Genomic DNA, 25925 nt, shown 5'->3' with positions numbered 1-25925 from the left:
AGTTGAAAGAGGAATGGCGTATTTCATGATCTGCTTATCACAGTCTGTGTTTGTATGTGGTTTGTTTGTTCTTTAAGAAAGAAAAGGGACCAAACTTACACCAAACTTCACTCTGAATGTCAGGGAAGCTGACAACCCTTCTTAGGAGTTCTAAATGGATGAGATTATTGAATATTGTGATAGAAAAGTCAGAGATTTGACTTCTTGCTTTTAAGTTGAGAAGTGAAAACTAAGATGTAGGGTTAGTTAATGAGCTGGAGAAGGAAATGATGAACCTGTCCAGGATCTTTGCTGAGAAAACTCCCAATTGGCTCACAGAGAGTAGGGCATAACTGACTGAACAAGGGATATTTAGGAAGAGAGATCTCTGGGAAAAGATCAGGTTTTCTGGGATAGTTGGCAAAAGAGGTCTTTAACAGGCATGGCGGATAGTGCGGGTTCCAGCTAGCTTTTGTCCCCAAAGAACCTCTGTGGGTTTTGTTTTGTGCAAGAGAAACGTGTAGAAATTCTAATGTTAAGCTTTAAAATAAGAATCCTAGATCATCTTATTGACAAAGTCTTGGTGAAATTAAAGAAATGACTGGAAATCTTGTTAAATCACTCCAGTAGTTTAGAATGAAAGACAAGTGAGACGGATTACTGTGTTACTGGGATTTAAATTGGATGTTAACAAGTGACCTGGGTGATCCTTCTGTAAAATGGGCTTTGTAGACAGAAGAAATGAGAGGAGTGTGTGGTAAAAGAAAAGAAAAGCACGCTGTCAGCCCTGAGGCTGGTTTGTTCTCTCTCTGTGACTAAATGCCTCAAACTCGGTATCTCTCAGACTGTGAAGTAAGGAACCCTGAAAAATCTCAAATTTCTTTTTTTGAAATGAACCTTTCGTAGTTTGTTAATAAGCCTTAAAAATCATAATTTTAGAGGATTTGATGACCACAGTTTTACCAAAGTTTTGTCTAGACTGAAAGGTTCTGCCTTTCGAGTATTATTCGAGTATTTAACAGTCACACCAAGGGCCTCGAGGCCACACATGGTCCTCTAGGTCCTCAACTGTGGCCCTTTGAATCCAAACTTCACAGAACAAATCCCCTTAATATAAGGGTTTGTCAAAGACTAGTCCAAGGGCCAAACTTGAGGGCTTAGAGGACCACGTGTGGGCTCCAGGCCGTATGTTCCCCACCCCTGCTTCTAGCCCTTATGCTTATCTAGGAACCAAGGCTGAATTCTGTCTGAAATTTAGAGGAAGGCAGCATGGAGTGGGAGAGCAAGTGTTGGACTGGGAACTGGGGAACCCAGCTCTGTTTTTGCATCTGTTTTAACAAGGGATGTGGCCTTAGACCCTGGTTTCCTAATCTGGAAAATGCCTGGGTTGGACTCCATGGCGTCTCAAGTCCCTTCATCCTTAGTCTGTATTTTGTATATGTTAATTGTCATCCTGATTGATTCCTTTGACCTTTGGTTAAGCTAACTTTAAAAAAAAAAGTTTTCTTGAATTCCTTTTTTATAGACAAAATAGTTATTTTCTGTGATGAATGTTACCCCCACCCAGCTTCCCAATAGAACTGTCCCTTATAATAAGACAAATATGGCACTCTCACTGCTAGCGTGGGCACTGCTGGGCACCCCTAGGCCCCCACCTCTGTGCAAAGAAGGCCATGCATTTCATTACTCATTCTCCAGCCCCAAGGTTGGTCATTGCATCTAATCCACACAAGGCTTCCACTTAGTGCTGCTTCTGTTTATGTCATTGGGATCATTTTGGAGGCTTGCCTTCTTGGTTTGGCTTTCTGCCTTCTATAACAATATTTCCAAGTCTTCCTATGTTTCTCAGAATTTTTCATAGTTTTCACTTAATATAGCACAATAATATTTGATTGTGTTATTTTGTCACAATTTGTCCAGTCAATGGCACCTCCTTTCTTTAATTTTTTACTATCACAGAACTTGCAGCAAAGAATATTTTATCATATCTGAGACCTTTCCATCATTGACCTCAGAGTGTGTGCCCACTGGTTCCATTGCTAAGCCAAAGGACATACACGTATATGTATATGTTGTATATATTCCTATAGACACGTGTGTATACATGTGAGTATAGCTAAGAGCTTTTGTCACACGATCCCAAATTGGTTTTTAGGAAAAGTTGGACAAATTCACAGTTCCATCACCAGTGTACTAGAATGCCTGCCTTCGATCACTCAATCACTAGGCATTTTATTATACATCCACTTCGGTGTACCAGGCACTGCCTTTCCACAGCGTCACCAACATGGACTACTTCAATCTTCGTTGCCTCTGTTAATTCAGTGGGCATGAGGTAAAGCCTCAGAGTTGTTTTAATATGCTTTTCTCTTATTAGTGAGGTGGCCCCTTGTTCCCTTTCCAGGCTTCTAACGTTCTACTCTCTTCTACCTATTCTATGATTCCCTTCATAGGGGTCTGCTCACCTTTGCTTACATCCAACATTCTATCCACCAACTCTGGGCCCTTCTGCTTGGCGCATGGTGGAAGCTTGTCAATGACTGACTGATCATTCCCCATTCCTGTAACAATCTCCTTTTTTTCTCTTCTACCTCTTAGCTTCCTTCAAGATTAAGCTCCAATCTCCCCTTCCGCAGGAAGTCTTCCCCAGTCCCTCTAGCTGCTAGTGCCTTCCCACTGAGATGCCCTTTCGTCTACACTGGACTAAACACTCTCATTGTCTCCCTCATTAGAATGTGAGCTCCTTGAGGGCAGGGACCTTGTTTTTGCCTTCTTCATATCCCCAGAGCTTAGTACAGTGCCTGGAACATAGTAGGTGCTTAACAAGTAGTTTGAGCTCTCACTTAGAGCATTTTTTCATATGGCTATTGATGATTTGTGTATTTTGACAAATGTGCATTCTTCTACTTATCAACTGAGGTTTGCCTCTTAGCTATTAAGCTACCTTTAAAAATTTCAGATTTTTCTTGTTGGTTTTTTCTTTTCACTAGGTTAAGTTCTCAATCCATGAGGGTACAGTTTTGGCAGACTTATTGGGATTACAGCTACATAAAGTGGAAGATGAAGTCCAAAGCATTGTGGACAAAGCTGTGAAGGAGCTGGGGACTGAAAAGGTAGAATTTTCTGGTTTTTGTCCTCATGTTCTGGATGGTGGCCTATTTCTGTAAAAAAAAAAATGCCTACTAAGGGAAAGGTGCCTATGGCATCGTAGAAAATGCACTGGATTACTACTGTTCTATGAGAAATGATGAGCAGGTGGATTTCAGAAACTGTTGGAAAGATTTACATGAACTGATGCTGAGTGAAATGAGCAGAACCAGGAGAACATTGTATACAGTAACAGCAACACTGTGAGATGACTGATTTTGATAGACTTATATCTTCTCATTAATGCAAGGATCTGAGACATCTCCATAAGTCTCATGATGGAAAATGCTATCTACATCCAGAGAAAGGACTATGGAGTCTGAATGCTGATAAACACATACTATTTTCACTTTGTTTTTTCTTTCTCATGGTTTTTCCATTTTGTTCTGATTCTTCTTTAACAACATGACTAATGTGGAAATATGTTTAACATGATCGTATATGTATGGCCTATGTCAGATTGCTTGCTGCCTCGGGGAAGGGGAAGGGCAGGAGAAAAATTTGAAACTCAAAATCTTACAAAAATGAATGTTGAAAACTATCTTTAATTGTAATTGGAAAAAAAAATATTAAGTGCAATAAAAGAAAAAATAAAATGCACTGGATTGGATACCAGGGTTTAAATCCTGGCTCTTTCAGCTGGGTGACAAAGTGGATAGAGCACTGGGCCTGGAATCAGGAAGACCTGAATTCAAATCTGGCCTCAGACACTACCTGTGTGACCCTGGGCAAGTCACTTAACCCTGTTTGCCTCAGTTTCCTCATCTGTAAAATGAGCTGGATAGGAAATGGCAAACCACTCCAGTCTCTCTTCCAAGAAAACCCCAAATGGAGCCATGAAGAGTCAGACATGACTGAAATGACTGAACAACAATTTTCAAATACTAAACTGTGAGTTATCTCAGATAAGTCACTTAAGTCTTCTGAGCCTTAGTTTCTTCATTTGTAAAAACAGGTATATGTACACCACCTACCTCTCCTGGCCCTTGGGAAGAGAGTACTTTTTATAAATTTTAAAGAAGCAAAACTTGTCCTAGCTCTGAGAGTCAGGAGCCTAGTGCCTTGAAAGTGAGCTCTGCTCTTAGTCTCTGCCAGACCTTATTGGCTTCTTCACACCTCAGTATCATGATCCATAAAATGGGAGCAATCACATGTAACCTAGATATTCTTTGGAATTTGCAAAATGGTTTGACAGTGAAATCTATTTCATATGATACTAAGTCATCCATTTCCTCCTGTTTCTAAACAGATTCTTACTGAGATCGGCTATACCTGGGCCACAATGGAGTTTTCATATGAGGACCACTACCGAACAGGCATCCCTTTACTAAAATCTGATGAACAACTTTTTGAGACTTTAGAACACAATCAAGTAAGATGCCTTTCCCTCACCCCTCCTTCCTTTACAGAAACAGTATTCTTTTTAAATGGAGATTTGAGTCTTTTGGGCTCTGAGATTGAACAACAGCATAGATTTTCCCAGAATTCAGTGAACATTTCTGGTCCCAAGTCAGGACAACCTCATATCCTATGTATTTTTCCAACAGCTGCAGAGCCACATGGCCCTATTTACCACTGACGCATTTACGCGAGGGAGAGATTTACTTGCATTGTTCATTACAGCAAGAGACTTTTAAATGTGTGCCGAGTGACTTGCACTTAATTATAATCTCGTTTGTTGCTTTTAATTGCATGCCCTCCTTCTTAGGTTCAGTTGCAGATGATCCTACAAAGCAAGTACGTGGAATATTTCATTGAGCAAGCCTCGGGTTGGCAAAAGAAGTTAAATGCAGCAGATGCCATCATCTTCCTTTGGATGGAAGTCCAACGGACCTGGTCTCATTTGGAGAGCATCTTTATAGACTCTGAGGACATCCGGATCCAGCTCGATGAAGATGCGAGAAGATTTGATGGCATTGACGCTGACTTTAAGGTAGCATGAGGATGCTGTCAGACGTTTTCAGAGGATGGGAGTAGAGCCGAGTAGCCCAAAGACAGTAGAGATGGAAGGGACCTCAAAGGCCGCCAATCCAACTTCCTCATTTCATGGATGAGGAAACTGAGACCTAGATACAGCTTAAGTGATTGTCCCCAAAACTATATGGGTGGCAGCAACAGATGCAAGATCATAGTGTTATAGGATCATAGAACTAGAACCAAAAGGAACCTCAGAGTCCAACTTCCCCATTTTATGGATGAGGAAACTGAGACCCGAAGAGCTGAGATACCTTGCTTAAAGCTAGGTAGGGTGGTAAGTGGCACATGAAAGATGATAGGATCGTGGAATACTAGACCAAAGCTGGAAAAGACTTCAGAGGCCAACTAATCCAACCCTCCTTACAGAGAAGAAAACTGAGACTCAAGGAAGTTGTGAGTTACCCAAGGTCCCATATAGAGAGTAAACATCAGAGGCAGGATTTAAAGCCAAGTTCTCTGAGCCCTGGGCATCATTCCATGATGATGATCTTTGAGGATTCCTTGGACTGAAAAAAATTCATCACCCAGTGGCCAGTCCAGTGGCAAACCACTTTGAACTTAGCAAGGCTGGTCCTGAGATGCCAAACACACAATGTAAATCATTGCAGTAGCCTGAGCTGTTCTGCTACGCGACTCTCGGTCTGCGGCCACCTCCATACCACAGAGGTGCATCGTGAGAGATTCCTGGAAGATTGTAAAGGCAATTAAGATTTTTAAAAAAAGCCTTGACTGAAAGAATAATGGGCCCACCTCCTCAGCCATCAGCAAGTTGTGAGATAGCTTTTTTTTCCTCCATCTCCCCCCGGGGCCATTTCTTTCTCCCATTTTGAAGCAGGGCAAAATGTGACCAATTTTTTTCTGTGCTATGTATCTATGCCCTGTTTACTGTGATGTGTATTAGGCAGCTTCTGAAGACTGATTATTAATTTCTTTCCTTTTTTGTTTATTTTGGTAGAAGCAATGATGTTGGGTACTACCAGGAATGGTGGTGATACTCAAAGGATTTCTTCAGGGAGAAAACATCTAGCCTTGTTCCTTATGAAATTTGTGATCTCCCTCAATCAACACATGCTAATTAAATACCAACTATATGTCAAGCATTGTGCTGACCACTGGGGATACAAGTAAAATCACTCCTGCCCTCAAGGAGTTTATGTTCTGTCAGAGGAGATGTCAAGTATATATAAAGCATGTACAAGATGCGTGGCTAGGTGGTGCAGTGCATAGGGTGCCAGGCCTACAGTCGGAAAGATCTGAGTTCAAAGCCGACTTTGGATGTGTCCTTGGGGAAGTCATTTTACTCTGTTTGCCTCAGTTTCCTCATCTGTAAAAATGAGCTAGAAAAGGAAATAGCAAACCACTATAGCATCTTTGCCAAGAGAACCCCAAATAGGGTCATGAAGAGTCAGACAGGACTGAAACAACTGAACCACAATGTAAAAGACCCAAGGGATGTTTGGAGGGGAGGTCTTGACTAGCTGGGGGCATCAGGGAAGGCAGAAGGTGGGGGTGGGGTGGGGCTGGAGCTGAGGGATGCTGTGAAGCAGAAGTTAGGAGGGAGTATGCTCTAGGCACCAGGGACACACACAGCTTGAAGCCTGGCAGAAAGGAGAAGGCTTGGAGAAAATCTTGATGTTATGCCTCACTTACATTCTTCCGTGCAGGAATTAATGCTTGACACTGCAAAGATTAAAAATGTTTTGGAAGCAACGGGCCGACCCAATCTGTATGAAAAACTGAAGAACTTGCAAGACAGGTGAGGCTGAATGGACAATACAGAAATAGTCACTAATGGGCTTATAGCTCTTCAAGGTTTGAAGAGCACTTCTTGGGTTCATTATACTGTCTCAGCCTTACCACAACCCCGAGGCCAATTCCACGGTCAGAACTAATGGTACTTTAAGGTTTGCACCATGCTTCATGTGTGTTATCTTTTCTGACCCTCACAACAGACCTAAGAAGTGAGTGCTCTTACCATCTTCATTTTACAAATGAGGAAACTGAGGCATAGAAAGGTCCAGTGACTTGCCCAGGATCACACAGCTAGTCAGTGTCTGAGCCTAGATTTATTTTTAGGTCTTCCTGACTCCAGGCCCAGAGCTCTGTGATCTGTGCTACCAAGCTGCCCACATTTTCCAGATGGGGAAACTGAGGCTCAGAGTGACTTTGGTTATGTGGAAATACTGCTAAATGTGCCAGAGAGGTGACTCTAACTTGGGCCTTCCAGGCTCCTCTTGACTCTGCGGCCAGCACCCGGGCCTCTCCGAGGTGAAGTCTAGAACGTTGCAGGGCACTTTAAGCAAATTTAAATATGAATCTAATGAAATCAAAGTGAGTCCCTCCTCCTGAAATCCTAGGCTGAAGATCATGGAGTGATTTCTCTAGCAGCAAAGAGAGCAATCTGTTTCCTTGTTAGGAATGTACAGGTGTGCTGCTTTAAACAACAACAACAAAAGTTTGTTTTAATCCAAGAACCTGTTTTGTTACAGGGGTTACCCAGCCTCACTCATACGGGAGCAGCTCAGTAAATGTTTGTTGAATAGAATCAAACTAGAAACAGAACATAAAAGGGAATTAATTCTCCAACAGAAATAACATTCACAGTTGAAATCGACTTTGATTAAAAGGGGGAGGCAGTGAGTAAGATTTCTGAAGGAGTTAATTATTTCTGATTAAATTCCATGGAAACTAGCGGGTGCCTTGAGCCCTGCCCAGGGAGGAATGTAGCGGAAAAGGGAAATAGCATCCCCCCCCCCCCCCCCCCCCATGCCAATAACCAAACTGCTGAGAATTGAATCAGTCTCATGGACAGTGAGCTGCCCTGGAGGTAGGGAGGGGATGTCCTCTCCCGAGGCCAAAATACCCAAGTGTTAGCTTAAGGTGTTGGTTGCTGGAATACAGAGACAAAAACTGACCCCTTGCTGGGGGCAGAGTTGGAGGGATTCATGAGGACGGATGAGATGGCCCCTGTCAGCTCTGAGATGACTGAATTTTGTGCGTCCATCTCTGCTGCCTGTTATAGGGCGGAGGAGCTAGGTGGGAAGGGGCAGGGGAGGGAGACAGAGCTGGAGCTGTGATTTCACTCTCTAATCAGTGCAGGTCCACACCTCACCATACCCTTAGCATGCCTGGAGCTGGGTGGCTCTCCCGGCCATGATGTGTCTGAGGTGAGTCTTGAACCCAGGTCTTTCTGGTTCTCCAAACATGACACCATGCTTGAATAAGGGGAGGAAACAGCGGAAACCTGTTCAGATGGTGGGTTCATCATCGGGATTCCCCAAACCACCTGGGACCTTATTACGTCCATCGGTACTCTGGAGAGAGTCTGTAGGGCAACCTAATGGTCTCTCTGGAGAAACTGCCCCCACTAATAACACGATTAAGTATGATTTGAATAATGATAACAGTATAGACATAGAGTGGCAGAGTAGATAAAGAGGCAACCTTGGAGTCTGGAAAACTTGGGCTCAGGGTGCTCAACTAGACAAGCTGATGTCACATTTCTGGTGTGAGCATTTATGCCTGGGAAAATGGCCAACGCTTCAAATCAAGGCTGAATTGATTTATTTGTTTTTGTTGATTCCTTAGACTTAACAACATGATGGCGAAAATATTAATGATGCAGATTAAACTTTGAAAGTGTGTCATGCGTGCCTTTTTTTTTTTTAGGAAAGCCAGTTGTTAAACATTTACTAGCACACCCCTGCCTGTGTACCAGCCCTCCCTTTAACATAGATCAGCTGTGGGATCCTGGGCAGTGACCACGCTGCTCCCTAAGGCTCTAAATTGTGGGCAGGCATCCACTGGCTTTGGTTGTCCCTTTGTAGAAATGGGAGCCGTCTGTCTCTCCGAGAAGATAGTGGGAGAGGAAGAATGGGGAGCCCTCCCTCTTTGGGGCCAGGGAAGGATGGTCTGGGTTGAGGAATATGCTGCTGGCCCAGAACCAGTGTGTCATTTCTCTTCTCTTTTTCAGGCTCATTCTTTGTGAAAAAGCTCTCGCCGAATACCTGGAGACCAAGCGCCTAGCTTTTCCTCGGTTCTACTTTGTCTCCTCTGCTCACTTGCTTGACATTCTATCCAATGGGAACCAGCCAAAGCGGGTAACTTCCCCCCCCCCCGCTTCCCCTGCCGGGACTGCACTCCCTGTGATGGGACTTTGAGGGGGCAGAGGCAGTGTGGGGTGGTGTGGAGTCAGGGAGGGTTTGTGTCCTGCCTCCAACACCTCCTAGTTGGGTGACCCTGGGCCAGTCACTTTCCTACTCTCTAAAGAACAATTTTCCAAGAAACCTTGGAGATCATCTGATCGCCCCCTCATTTTATAGATGAGAAAACTGTGTGACCTTCCCAAGGTCACATAGGTAAGCTGGGAGAGCCAGAATTCAAACTCAGTTCAAATTTTGACTCTGAATCAGGTGCTCTCTCCACAGTACACATGACCGTGCCTCTAATTCAGTCAATAGGCATTTATTAAGCACCTATTAGGTACCTGGCATTATCCTTGGCACTGGGGATGCCAAGATAAGAATGGATAAACCAATGGTTCCCTTCAAGAGCCTTAAATCTGGTTGGCAAGAAACAACACGTTACACGGATAATTAAATACAACACACACATGCGTGTATACACATGTATACACATACATATTTATAATCATGTATTTATAATTTATATAAATAGATAAAATAAATATATAAGTAGAGTTTACACATAAAATGAATATGTACTTATACACTGATACTTCTTTTAGTTTTTGTTTAGTCATTTTCAGTCATGTCTGATTCTCTTTTTTTGGTGAGGCAATTGGGGTTAAGTGACTTTCCCAGGGTCACACAGCTAGTGAATGTTATGTATCTGAGGCCAGATTTGAACTCAGGTCCTCCTGAATTTAGAGCTGGTGCTCTATCCACTGCGCCACCTAGCTGCCCCAAGGTCTGATTCTTCATGACCCCATTTGGGGTCTTCTTGGCAGAGATCCTGGAGTGGTTTGCCATTTTCTTCTCCAGCCCATTTTACAAAGAAGAAAACAGGCAAACAGGGTTAAGCAACTTGCCCAGGGTGACCAGCTAATAAATGTCTGAAGCTGGATTTGAACTTATGAAGATGAGTCTTTTTGACTTCAGGCCTAGTAGCCTGTCCACTGTACCACCTAGCTGCCCGTGTACATACATACATACGTGCGTGTCACACGTGCATACATACAGGTGATATATACACATGTGTATGTTCATACATATATGTATATATTTAAATATATAATCTATACTTGCAGCTACAGAGTAATTGGGGAATGGTCAGGAAAAGCCTCGTACTGGAGCTGAACTCTGTGGGGAGCTAAGGATTTTAAGGGCCAAGGGGAGGACAACGGCCCTTTCAAGTGCAGCCCCAGTCTGTTCAGAGCTGTGGAAGAGGGAGATGAGAGGCCAAAGGCTGGAGGGGAAGAAAGGCCGCTTTGATTAGAATGCAGCATACCTGAGGGGGCTGGAGGCCGATACTGAAGGGTTTAATGCTGGATGGAGGACAATGTGTTTTATCCTTACGGCACTAGGGAGCCACGGAAGCTTCTTGAGCAGAGAAGGGCCGAGGACAGACCTGTACTTTATGAATATCAGGAGATATAAATTATGAATCTCTGAGTCTTGGGGCAAAAGAAGAGCACTCAGTAGGGCCTCTCCCCCACACCCTTACTTGGGCGGGCTGGGCTCCATCCAGGTCCTGGAGGACAGTGAGGAAGGGGCAGCAGCCATTTCATTACAGCTAATCCCTGGGCCTTGGATCAAGGCCATCTGTCTGGCGGGGAGAAGGCTGCATTTGGAGTCAGAGGACCTTGGTGGACTCCTGGCTCTGTGACCTCAGGCTCGACATCTGTTCAGGGAGAACCAGGGGAGCTGGGAATATCCTTCCAGATCAGAATTCTGGAATCCCAGGTCCTAGCGGCAGGAGGGAGGAGGGCAGGCCTACTCCGTGTTGGTCACCAAAGAAATCAAGATGAAATCAGGGTGACTTTCTGGGCTGGCCCAATATGATTTCAGTGATCAGGATTCTTCCAGTCCTTGACCCCTGCCCTCTACTCCCCACCCACCCCCAATGGAGAAAAGTGCCTTTTAGATTCATAAATTCGGAGGTGAAAGGAACCTCAAGTGTCATGGTAATAACAGCCAGCACTTTAACATTTGCAAAGCGCATTACTAACATTATCTTATGTGAGGGGGAAGTGCTATTACCAGCCCCATTTTACAGATGAGGAAACTGAGGCTAAAAGAGATTAATTGACTTGCCCAGGGTCATAGAATTAGTAAGTAGCTGAGACTGGCTGGATTTGAATTCAGGTCTTCCTGATTCCATTTAATAGATGATGAAACTGAGGCTCAGGGAGGTCATAAATTTGTAAGATCTAGAACCAGGAGGGTCCTCGGAGGTCTTCTGATCCAGTTTCAACATCTAGACTTTTTAAAGGGGGAGACAGGATAGCATCAGGGGAAGGATACTGCAGGAAGAAGTCTAGTGGTAGAAAAATGGCCCCCAAATTAGAAGTGCTTCTGCTCTTAACTAGCTGGGTGACGAATTTTTAATGTAAAGGTTAATGTGATTTGTAAAATTGTACTTAACACCCACTTGCTATGTGCCTACCATGTGCTTTGTTGTGCTGGAGACAAAAAGAAGACAAGAACCAAGCAGTCCTGCCCTCAAGGAGCTTGCATTCCACTGGGGGAAACAGTGTGTGCGAAATACGCCTGAATTCGTCTGGACTAGTTTTGTCAGGGGTGAGGTGGAGGTAGTTAAGGGAACACTAACAGCCAGGGGGAATCAGAAGAGGGGGGATCATCTAGGAGCTAACTCCTGAGCTGTGCTTTGAGAGAAACTAGGGATTTTATGAGCTAAATGAGACATAGGGAATGGCCTATGCAAAGGCATGGAGGTGAGAAATGGATTGCAGTGCCTGGGGCCAGGATGACCAGCATGTAGAGTGGAAGGACAATGCTGGGAGATGCCTCTGGAGAAGTAAATTGGAGCCAGACTGTAAATGTCTGTCAGTGCCAAGCAGAGAGGTTTTTTTTATTCTATTCCAGAGGCTATAGGGAGCTATAGTAGTTTCTTGAGCAGGGGAGTAACATAGTCAGCCCTGTGCTTTAGGAAGATTAATTGGGGAGGATGTGGATTGCTCTATGAGGTGCAGGAGGGAGAAGAGCTGGGTGTGATTCCAAAGTTAAGAACCTGAGCCACTGGAAAGACAATGGTGCCCTCAGCCAAAACACAGAACTGAGGAAACTGGGCACGTGTTGAGAAGGGAGATGAGTTCTGTTTCTCAGTCATGGATTTGTGCAGATCAGTAGCATCGTTTTTATCCTTTTTAAGGTCCCTCCCAACTCTGACCATCTTTGATGCTGAATGGTTGCTCCTCATTCCTGGGATAGACAGATAATTAGAGTATATGGAAGTTGCAGGGGGGTCAGCCCTGAGGGTGTAATTGATGGGAGGCGTGTTAATTACACTTCCTTTCCCCCTGTTTTCTGCAAGAGCAGATGTGGGTGACAGAGCACATTGCTGAACGGACTTGCATTTTTGAAATGTTAATTTCCCCAGATGTAAATAGCTCACTGCCACATCTACAGGTAGACAAAAGACACAGGTCCCAGAGGCCACCTTGTCAATAGATGGATGCACTGAATTCTTGTGAGCTCTGGGAATGGGATGGCATTAAAAAAAAAAACCACATATCCTTTTGGAAACCTGCTGAATGCTTGATGAAAATAACAGCCATGATATTCCTCACCCTAATGAAAGTTTATTCAAGCTACTCATTTCTCTTTGGCCTCAGTTTCCTTACCTGTAAAATGGAGGTTGTACTTAATCAGGGATTCTTTAACCTAAGGTCTGTGAACTTGTTTTTAAAAAAAAAATTTGATAATCGTATTTTGATATGAGTGGTTTGCTTTGTGACCCTATGTATTTTTTACATTAAAAACCTTGTTCTATTATGTTTAGGGGCAGCTAGGTGGTGCAGTGGATAGAGCACTGGCCCTAAAGTCAGGAGGACCTGAGTTCAAATTCGACCACAGACCAAACACTTGACACTTACTAGCTGTGTGACCCTGGGCAAGTCACTTAACCCCAATTGCCTTAAAAAAATAGAGAAAGAAAGAAAAAACCCTGTTCTGAGAAGGCTTCTATAGGCTTCATCCTATTGCCAAAGGGGATGATGCCAAAAGGGTGATGAGCTCTCGATCTCAGCCAGCTCTCAATTGATGATTCTTTGAAATGGGTTTGAATTGCTAATTGCTGTTCTTTTTTGAACATGAGCTATGTCCCATTTGATACCTTTTACTTTTAATCTGTCAGCTCTACATAGTACTCTTCTCCTCCTCCGCCACCCCTCCTCAGCATTGAGCCCTCCCTGCTAGAATAGTTTTGAAACATCTTATTGAAAAGTTATAATTCAGAAAAAGAAGATACTTCCATGCTAGACAATAAGAGGAAGGAAAAACCCATTAGAGAAGAAGAAAAAAAACACTAAAGGAGGAGGCAAAGTCTCTTAACTTCTGTTCATCTCAGTTTCTTCTTCTATAAAATGGGATAATAATAGCATCTACCTCCTATGGTTGTTGTGAGGGATCAAATGAGATAATTCCAAATTGCTTAATACAGTGCCTGGCACCTAGTAAGCACTATATGCATGTTCACTATTTTTAGCTATTTATTATTAAGATGCAAAGATCATCCAGGTCCCTACAAAGCTCTCTAGAAGGCTGAACACGGCAAGAATTGGCTGAGTGAGTGAAGAGCAGTGCATTCTTCCGCTGACTGAGCTGCTAGCCGTGGTCCTAGTCCTGTCTGGGGACTCATCACTCTCGTTCCTTCCCCAAATGGACAATCCTGAGTTTGTGTGATGGTGAACACCTCATTTATATGGCATCTCTGCACTGGAATATTATCCAAGCTCTTTGCACTGTATTATCCACAAACCACAGAATGGCTGAGTTCACAACGGCCACTTCAGCGTGACAATAAATTGTCTGATCGTTGGAGAGAGTTCTTTGTGTCCAGAAGCCCAGAGGGGACCATGCACAGAGATGTGGAAGGATGGGATCCCCCAGGCAGAGACCAGGACACAGCAGATCAACTCAAGTTTAAAGAGAGCCAGAGTCTTAAACACTCATCCTTTTCAAACTTGCACCTGATTTTCTAAAGTGATTTCCTCCCCTCTTCTCTGTTGACAGTGAATGGACTAGAAAAAACCTCCAAGGCTGGAGTCCAAAGATGGCCTTCCTCTCAAGGACAGTAGACCTGTCAGGGTTGGTTTGGCATTTGCAGAGTAGTCTGGCCACATGAGGCAGACTTTGGCTTCTGCCTCAGTTTACCCACCCCCATAAATAATCTCAGGCCCTGTAGGGGGTGGCATGGTGGAAAGAGCTTTGGAAGTGGAGTCACTCATATGACTTGGGCAAATCATCTCCCCTTGCTAATCCTGCTCTCTTCTCTATGAAATGGAGGGAGTTGGAGCCCCTGACCTTTGAGGCCCCTCATAGCTCTACAGCTGTGATCTTACGAGTTACTCTTCTCTCGTATTTCCGGGACACTGTGTTTTACATTTCCATGATATTTCAAGAAAAAGTCAAGGTGAGGGCTGTCACCCCTGTAGAATAAAATCAGAGGTATCGGTCTCTCGCCATCCCATGGGGCTTGAGTGTGAATGTATACTCTCTGGCCTGCATGTAGGGTGCAGGAGGAACGTCCCAGACAGCTGGTCTTAGATCAGTGAAAGGTATTATTTTAGCAGGTTTTCTCATTGCTAAATCACAGAAGTGTGTTCTTATGTACAATAGGATAGCAGGAAATGTGAGAAAATACCCAGTACAGGTGGAGGCTCTCTATCCTTGAGGTCTTTAAGTGGAGAATAGAGAATCTGAAGGGTTTTGATATTCACCAGCCGAGAGGCAGAGAGCTGGGCTATTATTACTATTGTTGGTTAGACAATGCCAGGGGGTCAGCACCTGAATGGAAGGCTGGTGGCAAAGCCTGGAGGCAGAGTGAGAGTTTGTATTGAGTTCAGGATGGATCAGGGCCTAGAGCCACCATACCATGGCTCAAACTCATGGTAACAGGTCAAGGCAACAGAGGTTAGCAGTGGGGATGCAGCAGCAAACCAGGGAAGGGGAAACAGGCAAGGACTCCCACAGGGATCCTGTTGATATGATTTCTACTTACCAGAATTATAGCCAACATTCATGCAATATTTTATGGTGGTAGTACAGTGGAAGGGGTCAAAGGAGCTGGGTTCAAGCTCTCCCACTAGCTAGCTGGGTGGCTTAGGGTAACTCCCTTTAGCTCTCTGGCCTCAGTTTCTTCAAGGGTAAAATTAGGGGGCTAAACTAGATAATCTCAAAGCCTGCTTCTAGCTCTAAAATCTATTATTTCATCATTCTAGCAACTTTGTGAAGGAGACGGGACAGGTGTTATAACAATACCCATTTTACAGAAGGGAAACCTCAGAGGTTAGATATTCATTTCCAACTTTTGTTGATTCTTGAAATGATTCAACTGATCTGGAAAAAAAAATGACTTACCATTTCAACAAACTTTGATTAAGTACTCATTCTATACAAGTCAGAGGGCTGAATTTGGTCACTCAATAGTCAAACACTTATCATGTGCTAGACACTAAGGATGCAAAGACCAAAGTGAAGTAGTCCCTGCCCTCAGGGAGCTTCCATTCTGCAGAGGGAGAGAAACAAGTACGGTATAGAAGCATGCACATAATTGATGCAATTGGAAAAGGGTCAGGAAGCTTCAGAAAGAAGGTGGCCTCTGAGCTGAGATTTGAAGAAAACTTGAGGTTGTAAGAACTGGAGCTGAGGAAGGTGTATGCTTCAGGCATGGAAATGGAATTTCATGGATAAGAAACAGTAAGACCAGTTGAGCTGGACCATAGAGTGCATGAAGGGAACAAATGTGTGATAAGGCTGGAAAGATAAGATGGGGCCAGGTTGTGAAGGGCATTGAATGCCACACCAAGGAGTATATATTTGATTTTAGAGATAAGGAGTCAAAGAACTTTGAGCACGGGAATGATATGGTCAGGCCAGAGCTTTCAGAGAACCCTTTTGGCAGCTGTGTGGAAGATGTGTTGGAGTAAGTGAGGTGAGCCTGGAGGGCCCAAGGCAAAAATGTCAAAGTCCTTCCCCTCCAGGGGCTTGCTTATACCTGGGAAATAGTGACAGATGTTACAATTATAGATTTAGAAGCTAGAAGACACTCAATGACCTCTAAGGTCTCGGCCTCTTCATTTTACTGATAAAGCAACTCAGGCCATAAGAGATGGGATGTGGCTTGTCCAAGATCATTCCAATGAAGCAGGATTTGAACCCAGATTCTGACTCCAAACCCTGTTCTCTCTCTGAGGCATCATGTTGACTGTGGTTTGTTTTAACAAATCATTTTAAGAAAAATGCTGTTACCTCCCTCTCTCCCCTTTCCCTATTATTCTAGAATACTAAAATCTTTAGTTAAAAAAAATGCCTTCTCCTTCTGTCTTTGCTTTGTTCTAGGTCACAAGACACTTGACCAAACTCTTTGACAGTATCGCAGATCTGCAGTTTGAAGACAGCCAGTGGCCAGCAGCCAGCAGAGCCATTGGGATGTACAGCAAAGAGAAGGAGCATGTACCCCTCCACACTGGATGTGAATGTTCAGGCCACGTAAGCAAAGATTCAGGAGTTGCTCTTCTAGAATGCTCTTATGGCAGTGGAAAGGGAGAAAGGTTGTGAGTCACAGGACCTGGGTTCAAAGTGAGTTGCTACTACTTCCCACCTGTGTATGTATAATTTTAATTTATTCACCCCCATCTATATTGAGTGAAAGGCTTCTGAATTTATTTATTCTCCAAACTTATTTTGTTTGTTGTTTTATATAAAGATGGACATAGGGACTGGACTTGTGAATTCATTTACATAAGGAACTCACAAGTGAGGAAACTCTCTCTACTAATACATGTTGATGCTTTCTCTACAATTTGTTGAGGGTTGCCTAGAGCGCTGAGAAGTTAAATGATTTTCCAATGGTTACAAAGCCAGGATGTATCAGAGGCAGAACCTGAAATTGTTGATTGTTTCCATGATTTGTTCTTTGACCTACTCATTTTTAGAATTATTTAGTTTCTGATTAGTTTTTAATCTATACTTTCATGACCCTTTATTGAAGGTAATTTTATTTTGCATTACAGTCTGAAAAGAGTACACTTATAATTTCTGCTCTTCTCCATTTGGTTATGAGATTTTTTTTTGCCATAATAGTCCATTTTTGTGAAGGTGCCATGTACAGCTGAGAAAAAGGTATACTCCTTTCTATTTCCATTCATTTTTTTCTATCATATCTAACTTTCCTAAAATTCTATTTGTTTCTTTAATTTCTTTTTTATTTATTTTATGGTTAGATGTATTTAGCTCTGAAAGGGGAAATTTGAATTCCCCCACAAGTATAGTTTAACTGTTTATTTCCTCCTATAACTCATTTAGTTTTTCCTTTAAGAATTCAAATACTATACCTTTTGAAGCATGTATGTTTAGCATGGATATTATTTCATTATTTATGGTGCATTTTTGCAAGATGTAGTTTCTTTGTCCTCTACTCCTCCCACTTGATCGTTCTGTATCAGTTCTTTTTTTATGCCTTTTTTGTATGAGATAATTACTCCTTTTTATCTCGACCTACAGTTTTATTTTTTTAGAATCACCCCATCATACACAGATCAGACTAAGCTTTTCTTTCAAACTACCCAAATAATGAGTCATAAAAATACTGATAACATTTTCACATATAAGAAGTAAACAATTTGACCTTGCTAAATCCCTTATAATTGGTCTTTAATGTGTACATTATATTTCTCTTGATTGTAACATGTTGAATTTTCCTTTAAGTTCTGCTGTTTTTGTTACAAATACCTGAAAGTCTTTCAGTTTGTTAAATGTCGGTTTTTTCCCGTTCGGGTTTATACTTAACTTTGCTGGCTAAGTTACCCTTGGTTGAAACCCCATCTCTTTTGCTTATGAAATATAGTGTTCCAAGACCTATGGCCCTTCAACATAGAAGCTGCTAGGTCTTGTGTAATTCTTTTTGTAGCTCCATGATATTTAAATTATTTTCTTCCTATTGCTTGCTATATTTTCTGCTTAACCTGGGAGCTTTGAAATTTGGCTGTGATATTCCTGTAAATGTTCCTCCTGTGATCTCTTTTAGGTGATGATTAGTGTTTTTTCTATTTCTGCTTTGCCTTCTTGTTCTAGAACTTTGGGCAATTTTCCTTGATAATTTCTTACAATAGTATATCATGATTCTTTTTTTAATTGTAACTTCCAGCTAGTCTTTCTATTTTTATATTGTCTCTCTTTGACCTGTTCTCCAGATTGCATATTTTTCTTATGAGATATTTCATATTCTGTTCTGTTTTTTCATGCTTTAGATTTTATTTTATTTTTTCTTGATGTCTTATAACATCATTAACTTCCCGTTGCTCAGTGTTAGTTTTCAAGGGATTATTTTCTTCCTTAAGTTTTTGATTTTCTATTTCCAGCTGGTTGACTTTCTTCTCATAATTTTCTTGAATTGCTATTATTTTTTCTAATTTTTTCCTCTATCTCTCTCATTTGATTTTTAAAGTCTTTTTTAAGTTCTTCGAAGAACTTTTTAGGGATTGGGATCATTTGACATTTCTCATTAAAAAAAAGTGACTTTTTTAGTTTTACCATTTTCCTGTGAACAAGAACCCAGATCTTCTTTATCCCCATAGTAGCTCTCTATGGTTGTGTTCTTTCTCCTTTGCTTACTCTTATTTTTATTTTTATTTTGTTTTTAGCAGCTTTTATTTTAATCAAGTTCTAGTCCCAAGGTATGGGGAATGATGCCCCAACCCTCAGGTGCTTCCTACTGTTATTTTCTAAGCTCTGGCCTGGGGCCCAACCTTGGGCACTCCTGTCTACCCCTAAGCCACAGGTAGGGCCCCAAATACAATATCCCAGAAACTTTATTGTTCCTTGTGGTCGCTTGTGTGACTGCAAACTAAAGCCGTCCTCCTCGCCCTGGTTTCAGTTCTATGACTCCTATGTTTATATTTTAAAGTATCTGTGCAGTTCATGTCTTTTCATCAGGAATGCTTGAAAGTCCTCTATTTCATTAAGGGCCCATTTTTTTTCCTCTGTGGGATTAGACCCAGTTTTACTGGGAGAACTAGGTTGTATGTCTATATCTTATGCCTCATGGAATATTGTACTCTAAGCTTTCCACTCTTTTAAAATAGTGTTTTCTAAATTTTGTGTTGTCCTCATGGTGGCTGCTCAGTACTTGAATTCTGTCTTTCTAATTGCTTGTAGTATTTTTCTTAGACATGGAAGTTTTGGATTTTTACTATAATATTTCTTGGAGTTTTCATTTGGGGGATTTTTTTTCAAAAGTTGCCTGACAGTTTCTTTCTATTTCTACTTTATCCTCTGGTGCTAAGAGATTTGACCAGTTTTCTGTTATGATTTCTTGAAATATGATGTGTAGGTTGTAGGATTTTTTAGTCATAGCTTTCAGGTAATCTAATGATTTTTACATTTTCTTTCCTAGATCCATTTGCCAGGTCAATGTTTTTCCTGTGAGGTACCTTATATTTTCTACTTTTTTTTCAGTCTTTTACTTTGTTTTTAAATTTCTTGTTGTCTCATGAAGTCATTAGCTTCTATTTGATCCATTCTAGTTTTCAAGGAGTTTGTTTCTTGGGTAGTGTTTCATACCTCCTATGCTAAGCTGTTAATTCCCTTTCTAATTCTTTCTTCCTTAGCTCTCATTTTTTTTTATTTTTTCCTCTAGCATGCTCATGCTCAATGATTTTAAAATCATTTTAGTGCTTTTTGAAAACTGTTTTTCATCTCTTTCAGGAATACTAGTTGTACTTGTGCCTAAGTTGTATTTTTCTTTGAGATTTTATTTGTGGATATTGTAGAGCTGTTCTTTTCTTCTGGGTTTGTGTCTTGAGCATCCCTGTCACCATAAAAGTTATTATGGTGGGATTCTTTTTTTATTTATTCATTTTTCCAACCTACTTCTTGACCTCAGACTTGATATTGGGGTAGGGCTCAGCACACTTCTGAAGGGAATGTCTGGGCTGACCTTGTGTCAGCTTTGGTACTTCTGCTACTTTCTTGGGATATTGTGTTATTCCAGGATTTCAGGGACCGCTCAGGCTGGGGACCTGCAAACTTCTAGAGCTTCCAAAGTAGTCTAATCCAGGGAAAAGTCTGAACATTGTTCTCTTACTGTGAAATGTACAAGCTTTTGACCTGAGTTTGGTGCTGCACCACACAGCTATGGGTTTGCCCTTGGTTAAAGTTTCAGTGAATTGCTATTGGATTCAACCAACTAGCCAACTAGAAAGCTCTACAGGTTCAAAGTGGCAGATCTTCAGGCTTCCCTTTGGCCTGGGTTTTCTGTCCTAGTTATTCTACTTCAGACTAGCCTGGAGGCTGAAACTGAGACCCTGATCCACAATAATAAGGGTTTTGGCCACACTGCTACTATTTGTTTCTGAACTTGTTCCTTGCCTACACAGTACATAGCCTAGGGCTTGTAACTGCTCTTCATGCCTGATCACCATGCCTAGACACAGGTCCCTTCCTCAGCCTGTCCTGGATCTGTGACCCATAACTGAGTAGTGATCAACAGAGTTGCCAGTTGGCACCTGTTCTTGCACCCTGCACAAGACTGAAGACCCATGTATGGGTCTGGGACCTCTATTTGCCATGCTGCAAAATCAAATCTCTCGGTTGATATGAGCTGGAGGTTCCATCCCCAATATCTGCAGACATCTATGTCTGTCTCCCTATACTGACCTGGGCTGGAAATATGATTAGTGTTTTTTTTTCTTGAATTGATTGATCAGGACTCAGTTTGATATGTGTTCTAGATGTTTTGTTGAAGAGCAGCAGTGCTCAGGGCAAAGTTGTCCTTCTTCCTACTACCTACTTCATTACCCATCCTATACTAGTTTTCTAGATCTGTGGAAGTGATGAGACTCTGTTTACCAATTCAGATCATCACATTTTCTGAAACTTATTGTCTTAGAGATTTACTAGGTACTAAGAGACTGTGATTTGCCCAGGGTCATATGGCCAGTATCTGTCAGAGGTGGGATTTAAATCTAGGTCTTTCTGACTCCAAGATGTGCTCTCTACCCACTAGGCTCTGCTGCCTTTGGCATGCATAACTGCCATATAGTAGAAGCTTAGTAAATGCTTGTTGATGTAAAGCCAACTGAAATCAATCAAGTCCAAACAAATTCAGCAAGAATATATTAAATACTATCTACTCTGGGCTTGTCTCTGTGCTTAGGACCCTGACAGTACAAAGATAAAAATGTGATAGTATTTGTCCTCAAGGAGCTTACCATCTAATGGGAGTGTGGGTGAAGGGAGACATGGACACAGTCATGATACAAGAAAAATGGAAAGGCCTTTTGAAGAATCTGATGATTGAATTGAGTCTTGAAGGAAGTAAGATTCTAAGAGAGAAGGTGAAGAGGAAGAACATTGGTGCAGGACACAGAGAAAGGAAAGGGAGCACTATATGTGAGAATGGGCCAATATGGCTCAATCACAGAGTACATGGAGAGGAGTAAAGTGTAAAAAGAATAAAAAAGTAGGAAAGATCCAGGTCATGAAGGGCTTCAGAAACTGAACAGTATTTCTATTTGATCCTAGAGATAATAGGGAGCCATTGGGATTTATTGAGTAAGGGGGAGAGGTGATGTTGTCAGACCTGCACTTTTGAAAAAATCGCTTATGAACTGAGAAAATGGTTTGGAGCAAAAAGTGACGGGAGGAAGGGAGGAACTACAACAGATTGGAGTGGAGAGGAGTCTATCCTGGCATTATTGGAAACATGAAGATAGGGGGAGGGCAGAATGGCATAGGGCATCAAGAGTAAACAAATACAGGCAGAAAAGAAGTTCCCAGGATCATTGTTGGGGCTGCAAAGGTAGTCAGTTCCAGTTGGATGCCATGATCAGAATATTGTATTTTATTTGGTAGGTAATAGGGAGAATCTACAGGCTTTTAAGTAGAGGAACGATTTGAAAGGAGCAGTACAATGGTAAGATAACTGCGGCAGTAGTTTTGAGGATAAATTAGAGGAAAAGATAAACATGAGGCAAGATGACTGGGAATTACAAGGTTACTGTAACTTGGACAAGAGGTGAGGGCACGTATAAGCAATATCCAATTGCTTACCTTCTCAAGGAGCAGGGAGGGTTGGGGTGGGGACAGAATTTGGAACTCAAAATTTTTAAAAATTTAAATTAAAAAAAATTTAATGAATTTTAATTTTTTACATAATTAGGAAATAGTTAATGAAGTAAATAAAATATATTTTAAAAAAGAAGTGAGGACCTGAGCTAGGCTCATTGTAGCATGAGTACAAAGGAAGGGAGATGTAAGAGATTTTAGTGAGGTGGCATCCACAGGAGTTGACAAATGATCATATTTGAGGGTGAGGTAACAGGAAGAGTATCAGGTACAGGGTCTAGGTGACTGGGATGAGAGTATTGACATAAACAGAAATAAGGAAGTTAGGGGACGGGGGGTTTTAAGGGGAGTTAACTTTTGAGCTTGATGACTATGAGGGGCAAGAAGAATGCCCAGGTGGAGATATGCAGCAAGCAGGGGGAAATCCAGGATTGGAGTTCAGGGGAAACGTTGGGAGTAGAGCTGTAACTTTCGGAGTCATCAGCATTGAGGTGATAACTGATGCCCTGGGAGTGGATCTGAGTACCCAGGGAGAGAGTAAATGTAAAGAAGAGAAGAGGCCCAAATGGATAGGCTCAGAGCCAGGTTAGGACCCCAGGTTCCTCCTGACTCCACATTTAGTGTACCACACTGTGCAATACTTAATTGGCTTTCAGTAAGTGTTACAGTCTCCCAGGTAGGGATACTGCCTTAGTCCCTTCAGAGCACCCACAGAATATGCTAGTGTTGGCATTAAGTCAGTAACATAGTGTTTTTATTTTCAAAAGGTGGAAACATGGCTCCAGGGTCTTGAAGAAGCCATGCAGGAAACAGTGCGCTGTTACATCACGGATGCTACGGCTGCCTTTGAAGAGAAGCCCAGGGAGCAGTGGATTTTGGATTTCCCAGCCCAAGTTGCACTGACCAGCTCGCAGATTTGGTGGACCACGGATGTGGGGATAGCCTTCAGCAGACTGGAAGAAGGATATGAAACAGCCTTAAAGGATTACAATAAAAAACAGGTATGCCCCAGAATCCCCACACCAATTCCAACTCTTGTCTGCCTAGATGGTACTTGGGGGTCTTAAAGTTAAATCCAGTAGAAAGCAAGCTCAGGAAGGTCTTGCTAAGGTGGAAATACTTTGAGTGTGGCCTGGTGGCAGACCAGATAAGTACCTGTCACCCGAGGACCAGCCAAGAAGCTCAACACCAAGTAAGCTGAAGGGAGACACATTTTCCTTTCATTTTAAGTCTCAGAGACCATCTACTGCATCATAGAAGGCTTACAATCTATGGCAGTAAAGGTAATATCTATGCTAAGGAAATTCCAGCTCCTTTAAACATTGTTGTATTTCATTGTTATAAAACTATAGGTCAGGAGGGACCTTTGGGGAAAACTCACTTAAACTCTTGCTTCTCTGCCAGCCAATCAACCCATAGGCATTTATTACATACCTACTGTGTGCCTGGGACCTACTGGGGTGCTGGGGCTACAGAAATGAAAACTAAATAGTTCTTGCTCTCAAGTAGCTTACATTCCGTCAAAGGCATCAGGATGTACAAATATAAATGAAGCTAGTCTATAACTACTCCAGGCAGATGGTATTATATCCTATAAAGATGGAGGTCATAGCATAGGGACTCTTTTAATAACAACAACTAGCAGTTATTTAGCTCTTTGAGGTTTGTAAAATGCTTTACAAATATTATCTCATTTGATCCTCACAACAAACCCTGAGAAGGAGGTGCTTATTATTATCCCAGTTTTATAGATGAGGAAACAGAGGCAGGCCGAGGTTAAATGACTTGTCCAGGGTCCCTCAGCTAATAAGTGCCTGAGAAAGGATTTGAACTTAGGTCCTTCTGACTCCAGGCACTATCTACTACACCATCCAGCTGCCTGATAGTAATAACAATTATTATTATATCATTATATATAATAATTGTATTATTACACAACATACAATTATTTTATTTTTTAACTAGACCTATGATTCCATTGGTATAGGTCACAGGGGTAAGGAACCTGCAGCCCTGAGGCCGCCTGTGGCCTTCTAGGTCCTTGGGTGTGGCCTTTTGATTGAGTCTAAGTTTTACAGAACAAATCCTTTTATTAAGGGGATTTGTCTTGTGAAGTTTGGATTCAGTCAGAGGGCCACAGGTTCTCACCCCTGTGCTAGGCCTTCCCCTACATCTCCTCTGAACCCTGGTCTGTAACATAATATCCCGGGTAGTAGGCGAAGTGTCTTTTTTTAAGTTTGTATTCTCCACACCTGGTAGGACATTTCTAATGGAGAAACCACCTCTGCCAATGCAAACAGGGAGGTGCTTTATAATCTCTGGTCTTAGAGATTGGCACCTAGAGGTGAAGTGATTTACTCACAGCTTCAGAGTCCAAGGCAGGATTCATCCCCAGGTCTTCCAGCCTCAGGCTGGCTCAGGATCCATTCTGTCACTCACTATGAATTACTCACATTTGCATGGTGTTTTCAATTTCTGAAGCCCTTAGCCTATACAATTTCACCAAGGCTTTCCCACCAGCCCTGTGTGGTGGGCACTAAAGACTAAGAAGGAAGCCAAGTCTCAGGGAAGTGACCTGCCCAGCATCACCAACTAGCCAATATGTGTCTGAAGCAGGATTTGAATCTAGGTTCTCATGACTCAAGGCCAGCTTTGTCTCCCAGATGGAACTCTGCTGTTCCATTATTAATAAACTGTAGACTGACTGCTTTGGAAAATAAAATTGCATTCAATTTAAGGAACTTCCATCCAGGGCCTACTTCGCTGTCAGCTGTGTGCCAAGTTGTAGAAGAGATAAGACATTGAGAAAATACTCAGTCCTCATTCATGGAGTTGACCACTTAGCAGGCTTATGATGTACACGGATAACTCTACTGCAAAATAGTATTAGGAAAGTTTATGGGGAAGGGTAGGGAATCTATAGCTAGGGGAGGGATGTCAGTGCCTAAGGAAGATTCAGGAGGTTGCATTTTAGTTGGACCATAAAAAGAGGTAGGATTCAACAGATGTGTGCAGGGAGAGAGAGGAGTGTTGCTGGCCCAGGAACAACACAGCATGTACAGAGGCTCCAATGTAGGAAAACGTGGCTTTCTATCAGGCACAGTAAGATGTCCTCCTTGGCTGGAATCTAGAGTATGTCAAGTGGAGTAATATGAGATTAGACTGGAAAAATAGGATGGCTTCAGATAGAGGGTCTCAAATACCAAATTAAGGAGTTTGAACTGGACTCAGTAGGCCAAGGAGGGGAAACATCAAAGGATTCTGAGCAAAGAAGGACCTAAGGAAGATGAGGCTGGGAGCTCAGCTCTCTTCCAGGTTTAGAGGAATGACCAAAGCCACTCTTCCAGTGGCTCATTCCACCTTCCTTAAGTGGCCTTGGGTTGGAGGTTTGCTTGTTTTTCCCTTCTTCTCTGAACATTTGAATGAAGTATTTTGTTTAAAAAGTATTGCCTTTGTTAAATAGAGGCTTCAGCCCTTAATAGAATGAACATCCCCATCTACATCTCTGGGTGAAGCCTTTTCTTCTGGCAATATCAGTAATGCCTCTGCCAC

The 25925-nt window shown here is 42.2% G+C and overlaps 1 protein-coding gene across 2 annotated transcripts in view; it reads left to right on the top strand.

Moving 5' to 3' along the window:
- LOC114050436 (dynein heavy chain 11, axonemal-like) overlaps positions 1-25925 on the top strand; it is a 315578-nt gene that overhangs the window by 90119 nt on the left and 199534 nt on the right. For both annotated transcript variants that reach the window (XM_027872110.1, XM_027872109.1), the window contains exons 24-30: positions 2970-3092; positions 4376-4498; positions 4835-5059; positions 6768-6859; positions 9077-9203; positions 16647-16796; positions 23141-23374. In XM_027872110.1, coding sequence (XP_027727911.1) covers positions 2970-3092; positions 4376-4498; positions 4835-5059; positions 6768-6859; positions 9077-9203; positions 16647-16796; positions 23141-23374 — 1074 coding nt within the window. The remainder of the gene's footprint in view (positions 1-2969; positions 3093-4375; positions 4499-4834; positions 5060-6767; positions 6860-9076; positions 9204-16646; positions 16797-23140; positions 23375-25925) is intronic.

This window comes from Vombatus ursinus, unplaced genomic scaffold, assembly GCF_900497805.2.
Source record: "Vombatus ursinus unplaced genomic scaffold, bare-nosed wombat genome assembly UNPS02014799.1, whole genome shotgun sequence".
Classification (NCBI taxonomy): Eukaryota; Metazoa; Chordata; class Mammalia; order Diprotodontia; family Vombatidae; genus Vombatus; species Vombatus ursinus.
This window is presented reverse-complemented; position numbering and strand designations above follow the sequence as displayed.